Genomic DNA, 6,955 nt, shown 5'->3' with positions numbered 1-6,955 from the left:
TGTCATAAAAATAAATCAAACAAATAAATCAAGCTGTGTGACAGCACCTTGCGTTTACGCCGGGCTGTGAGCTGCCCTAAATCTACTTCCTACACCCCCTTTTCAACTAGTTTAAAACCACTCCTGACTTCCCTCAGTGCACACTGTAAACTCCAAAAGATACAATTAGCTTTTCCTGGTAAAAGGTCCTAGATTATTTTGTCAACCTTTGGAAACATCCTCTATAGAGTTCACCCGTTTCATCTTTAAAACTTAGAACTGGTTTCTTCTCCCCCTTTAACGGGTAGCACATATCCTGCCTGAACACTGTGTTTGGGCAATTTACATAACATAAAAATCCTGCAGCTATTCCTAGAGTCCCTCTCATTACTTTTATGCTCCCATTATAACCTGTGTCTAACAAGCTTTTGATCTTCTTTGCAATGTCAACAACTAGGTGTCTTTGTGCTCTGTTCTTCTCCTTTCTCTGGTTGGTTCCATTCGGTCTCGGGCTTCCAGGATTCTTGCCACCCCTGTGGCCGCTGTGGTCCTGAAATTTTCACCTGTAAAGGATAGAAAACAAAAAGCCTCTCTCTGCTACACAACCCGCTAATCTACTATGTTCATCTAATGTTCCTTTAATCATTCAAAGTTGTTTCACCATATCATGTTCTGGGCTCTAGTCTTTATATTGACTTTACTTAATCTTTATTTACTTAATCTCAATCCTCTTTATGTGTGTGCGCAACACTTTTAATTTTATTAAACACACCCAGGGTAAGATATAAGATATAAGCATAAAAACAGACAGAGATCTTCTCCTAACAGCTCAATTCAGAATGGTTTGAGAGATCAAACTGTAAAAATTTTAAGCCAAAGCCTTGCCTGTTTCTCATCCCAATTCTGTTAATCTATCCTTTTGCCGCTGTTCCCATGTGTTTAGGTTGAGAAGAGTCCACCTGTATTGACACACTAAAACATGTAATTAATATCATTTTATTACTTTTTCTTAAGACATTCAGTCTCTAATTCCTCTGTTTTCATGTTGCAACGTATCTCACCAGCTCACAAGCTATATTCAGACTTGCTGTTTGACGCACACACACTCTCTTCTCTCCCCATCTTAGACAAAATGTGACCTTAAATGTCCTTTTCTAAGTCATGTTCTTCCCTATATACAACTCTTGGCCTCCAGGGCATAAAACTTTGAACATAATCTTTTACTTTACCAGAACTGGACCTAATCTAAATCCTCTCTCATTCAGTGTTGAAGTTCTAGTTCAATGAACACATGTGTCGCACTTTAAAATTAAAAGAGGAAGTAACTCACACCCAAGAACTGTGTGTGTAACCTTTGGTCTTATAACTCTGATATAAGTCCATACAGTGCGCCGACTACGGAGAACCTGCAAGTTCGGGGTTTTTTTTTAATTCTCCGCACACTTGAAAAACTGTTTCTGTCATTTATCTGCCCAAGAACTTCATCAAACGGACCTCTATGGGTCCAGTAATCTTCAGCACATATCACTGCTGCCAGTGATGATTTAAAAACAGTTTCTTGTCTCAGTGCACCCAGCATAAACTTATCAGATGGACCGCAGCCGATCCATCAATATCAACACAATTGTATAGCCACACATACACAACTGATTCTTCACTTGTATCACAGCGGATCCAGTAATATCATCAGAATTACTTCAACATGGTAAATATTGATTTTCCTTTAAAATCAATTCCTTCAAATTTAATTTACCATTAAAACTCAAGACCACAACTGACTCGATTCTCTGAAATCCTGAGTCAGTTAAACACATTGCTCAACTCAAGGTGTCTTTTTCTCGGACTTCCTCGTCCGAGCTCACTCTTTTTACCCCGGCATCTCCAGCAGAATGTTACGAGATCTTCCACTCTTACTTGGTGAAAAAAGGTAACTTCGTAAGTTCTCTCCACTGTCTCACAGTAGCAAACAACCTGCGCCTTCAGAAGATCCCCTTCCCTCTGTAATTCAATTTTCATAGACCCAAAAGTAAGCATATTATTTCCCTAGTCAAAAGTGAAACCGTTCCTCACACAGTAATTCATAATCCAACCTTAAAATGAAACCAAAACCCTTCGTGTTTTGAAACTAAAAAGAGGAAGGAACAGCGCCCAATTTTTAACTGCACATGTTGTTACTCAGCAACAACACACACACAGACCCAGTGCAATTCTTCCTGGATCATTTATCAACATCCAAACCAACACAGTCCGCATTGATTATTCTTCTGGACCTCAGCAGATCCACCAAAATTCATGTAAGTATATCAACCATTCACCGATTTATTTCTTTTCCTCAGACCACGCCAGATCTGTTATTTTTTATTTTTTTATTGACATTTTTGGAATCACTATATAATACCATCAACTTCAGCTATCTGTCAGTACATATATTTTTTCTTTTTTTTTTCTATATTTAAACAACTGAAATATCCATACAATAAGAATGAAAGAAGAAGAAGAAAAGAAAAAGAAGCAAAACAGGAAACAACAAACAAATAAATAAAAAAATACATAAGGAAAAAGAAAAAGGAAAGAAAAGTAAATAAATAAATGTAGGGAGTGCGTTTTTGTTTCCATTAATGTAACTAATATTTCCTCTAGTCTTCTAGTAGTTAACAAAGTCAAAATCTAAAGCAAAAGCAAAAACTTGCCTGCGTTTTTTCCATTTCTTCCATCGTGATACAAACAGGTCCCTCTTGTAGTTCACATCTGCTGTCATTTTCTGCATTCTGTAAATGTCCATTGTGATGTTCATCCACATGTTCATAGTTGGGTTAATATCAACAACGCTGCACACTCAGAATTGTACAGCTGATTCTTCCCTTCAGACTGCACTGGATCTGTTACTTCAGCACAATAAACACTGATTTTCCTTCAAAATCAGTTTACCAAGAGCCACAAAACCATTTCTGACTCGATTTTCTGAAATTCTGTGTCACTTAAACATCCTGACAGAACCAGGTGTTTTCTGTCGGGCTTCCTCGTCCAAAATTACTCTTTTTACTCACAAATAAGTGTATCTTAAAATGATCTTCTGATCCTGAGGCCACAAATCTCAGCAGCGACACCTGAGTAAAATCTTAGTAAACGTCTTTACAAAGGGGGAAGTTCTTCAACTCCATGACTAACGCTTGTTGAACCATAAACTGACCAATAACTCTTATATTCTCTTATTCTTTAATCACACATTGGTCTCTTTTCTCTCTTATTTCCTCATAACATCTCATGTTACTTTTATCTCAGTACTGTCTTTTTCTCAAAGTTTCATTATTCTTACGTCAAAGCTTTTCATTACTTCAAAATTTTACTTTATTCTCAAGAATTCAGTTTTACCACTACTGAGCCAATTTGATAGTTAAGATCACCTACTCAGCGACCAGATAATTTATAATTCAGCCCATTTGCACAAATTTGCTTATTTAACAGGTTTGTGCCTACCTTTAAATCTTTTTAGACTGGTCTCCTGTTCGCCTCATATCAGATCCAACCTTCGGCCACATTTGTTCTCTCTGTTGCATGACGAACCGAGCGGAAACACCAAATATTAACCCAGATTCTTTTGTCCCCATGATAGAACAGAGAAAACTGACTCATAGTGTGTTAAAACATTTATATTTCTTTTTATTCAATCATCTTCCGGAAGAGAGACCCCTGCACAGCTCAAACGCCAGTTGCAAGAGCTCTAACATTTTTAGCTCAACATTTGTCTTATATGGTATTATTTCTGTACTTCAGACGTGACACACGTCACACACTGTTTCAAACATTGCTTATATGGAAAGTTTCTCTTTTCTGTGTCTTTATCTATTAATATGCCTGTGCACTAAAACTTCCTGTTTTTTAGTCTGGGTGAGCACTTTGTGAGTCAATAGTGGCCTTGCTCCACAAGCCTTCATTATTAAAGTACATAAAACAATATAATAGGAAAATAAGGATACTAAGGATATTGATTTCATGACAAAATATTATATTATAAATGTATTAAGAAAAAAAAGAAAAGAATGAAATGGCATTCAAACCATCTATTTTTCCTTACTAATTAGCAAGTCTATTTTTCATACAATTCCATAAAGGGAAATCAAAAGCTTCTAATTTTCTTTCCACAAATGTAGATTTGGTACTGTATGGCATTTGTTTTTTGGGGGTGTTTTGGGTCCTCCAACCTAAGGAGGTCAGGACCTTGTATGGCAACCCTAAGGGATTCGGCTGTAAGTGTGTGTGATTCATAGATACACTTTAAAGCACTCTTTAAAGCACAGCTGAGCTCGATAAATGCAATTTTTCATCTCACTCAGTCACAAGAACAGACAGTTTCAGTGTAGAAACACCTACATCTATTGACATCTATTAACCTATGAGCTACAGGTATCGGTTGACAATGAGCTCACTCTGAAAGTCATGTGCATCATTTTTCTAGCATTGTTCATTTGGTAAATCCCTGTTTGGTATTTAGTATCACCCAAGTGAATAGTGTTCTCATAAATATGCCAGTTCAAAATATTCATTTTATTGTTTCACAGAAAATAATAAATTGATGACATTGGTGGCAGTCTGTATTTCTGTGTAACTCGTTTTGGTGTTTTTTTGTGTTTTTTGTTCCCATTATATTGGCCTTTGTTATGTACATGAAACTGCTATCTTTTCTACAAGTGTTGAAAAAAGCTGGTTGGGTGACATTTCTTCACAAACCTGTTTGACCTTGCATACAGCACTAGAAAAACACCTCCTCTGTCACCTCCTTTAAAATTTTAACCACTGAGCAAGGAACTCACAGTCAGCTTCTTCTCTGAGTGATCAGCTGAAACAACTACCTGCTGAACTTTTGTTTCACACACAAAGCTCTCAAGGACGCTCAATCTTTTTTCTTTGACAGGATCAACATGGTTGCTGGTTGTGGACAGCTTGTTGGTTTATTTTTGGGAGTCATCGGCTTTCTTGGGTCGATCATCACCTGTGGACTCCCACAATGGCGAGTCACCGCTTTCATTGGTGCCAACATCGTCACTTCTCAGGTCATCTGGGAGGGTCTGTGGATGAGCTGTGTGACCCAGAGTACAGGCCAGATGCAGTGCAAGGTCTATGATTCTATGCTAGAATTAGCTCAAGACCTGCAGGCTGCCAGAGCACTCACTGTCATCGCCATCATCGCTGGAGTTTTTGGGATTCTGCTTGCGGTGGTTGGAGGCAAGTGCACAAATTTTGTCGAAGACGAAGTGCAAAAGAGCAGAGTGGCAGTAGCTGCTGGAATTGTCTTCATCATTGCCGGCCTCTTGGTGCTTATTCCAGTCTGCTGGACCGCTAACACCGTCATTCGTGATTTCTACAACCCTACCCTGATTGCTGCACAGAAGAGAGAGCTGGGAGCATCTCTGTACATCGGCTGGGGAACTGCAGGGGTTCTGATCCTGGGAGGGGGCCTGCTCTGTAGCTCTTGTCCCCCCAACAATGCCACTGATTATGACGTTAGGTACTCCAAGGCTCGCTCTATTGATAGTCATAAGGAATATGTTTAGATAGCGAGCATTCTGCTGGATATCTTAAAGAGTCCACCTTTTAGAATTACAATGTCTGTGATTAAAATAAGTCGAAATGTTTAGAGTGAGACTGTGTAACTTAAGCTTTTTTTCTTCAAAATATACACACATACAGTATTTTCAGCCTGTTTTTGAATATATCTGTTGTTTTTATGTTTTCTACCACCAGAGATTTTTTTACATTTTTATTTTCTGTTCTTTTTTATATCAATATGGGATACTTTCTTTCAGGGTTATGTCTGAAATCTGATGCTTGTTTAATTAAAACCATTGTAAATCCGTATTAACACCCTTGTAACTCTAGACCTCATTTTTTTGACTGCTTTCTCTGTTAAACTAGTGGAATACTGATGGATACATATATATATATATATATATATATATATATATATATATATATATATATATGTACATATATATATGTATTATGGATGACTGTATGTCAATAAAATTGTATTAAATGTGCATGTGACATTGCTTGTGTTTTTTTTTTTTAATTTCATCATGAGTCACACTAGTGACAAACAGTAAAGAAATTCAAACAGAAGATCTGGTTTTGCGAGTGTCCTTGAAAGAATCTTTACAAACCGGTTTTGGGACATTTCCTTCTCATCAAAGAGCCTGAAAAACAGACACTGGATGCTAGCATTTATGTAATGCTATTTAGTATGTGTTCATTTCTTTATTTAGTTTTGTTGATTTCTGAATTAAACACCAAAATCAGGATAAAAAATATTCTTAAATACAGCACTGAAAACTTGGCTCTTTGTATCTGATGTTAAAAAACATTTAAAAAAAAAATAATGTGTAGCATTTTTAGTGAACGCACATTAAACCAGTGTTTCAGTTCCTTTAAAATCCTTATTGTCTCAGACAGTAGATATAAAGTTGAGCTAATTATACATAGGAAGAGACTTTATTTAGTCCCACACGAAGGAAATTTCCTTGTTACAGTAGCACAAGGGACAGAAAGAAAAAGTGAATTAAAAATATACTAGAATTTTTTTTTTTAATTTGCAAATTTGCAAAAACTACTATACTATGTAGATATGTAGTATATACAGTAACATATACCCCAATTTTTTATATGTACATAATGTGCAGTGGGACCGATAGTAATACACATGTAATACACTTAAACAGTACTTATCCTGTGTGGGTATTGTGCGCTCTGTTGAAGCACCTGTGATAGCTCTTCATCTTACACCACGGTAGTAACAATCTACTGCTGAAGGAGCTGCACAGGGACTCCACAGTTGTATGCAGGGGGTGAAAGGTGTTGTCCATAATGTACATTAGCTTGGGCATCATCAAGCTCTTACCCGCGTCCTCTATGATGTCTAGGGGACTGGCAAGGCCAGGACAGTTAGACTCAAAGAATGTTCAAATGTGTTTTCCTGAAT

The 6,955-nt window shown here is 37.2% G+C and overlaps 1 protein-coding gene across 1 annotated transcript; it reads left to right on the top strand.

Annotated features, from left to right (window-relative positions):
- Positions 1 to 4,780: 4,780 nt before the first annotated feature.
- LOC113031074 (claudin-4-like) lies at positions 4,781 to 5,899 on the top strand. The gene has a single exon (XM_026182955.1). It carries the CDS (start codon positions 4,899 to 4,901, stop codon positions 5,529 to 5,531), a length of 633 nt encoding a protein of 210 aa, XP_026038740.1. The 5' UTR covers positions 4,781 to 4,898; the 3' UTR covers positions 5,532 to 5,899.
- The last annotated feature ends 1,056 nt before the right edge of the window (positions 5,900 to 6,955 follow it).

This window comes from Astatotilapia calliptera, chromosome 10 (assembly GCF_900246225.1).
Source record: "Astatotilapia calliptera chromosome 10, fAstCal1.2, whole genome shotgun sequence".
NCBI lineage: Eukaryota > Metazoa > Chordata > Actinopteri > Cichliformes > Cichlidae > Astatotilapia > Astatotilapia calliptera.
This window is presented reverse-complemented; position numbering and strand designations above follow the sequence as displayed.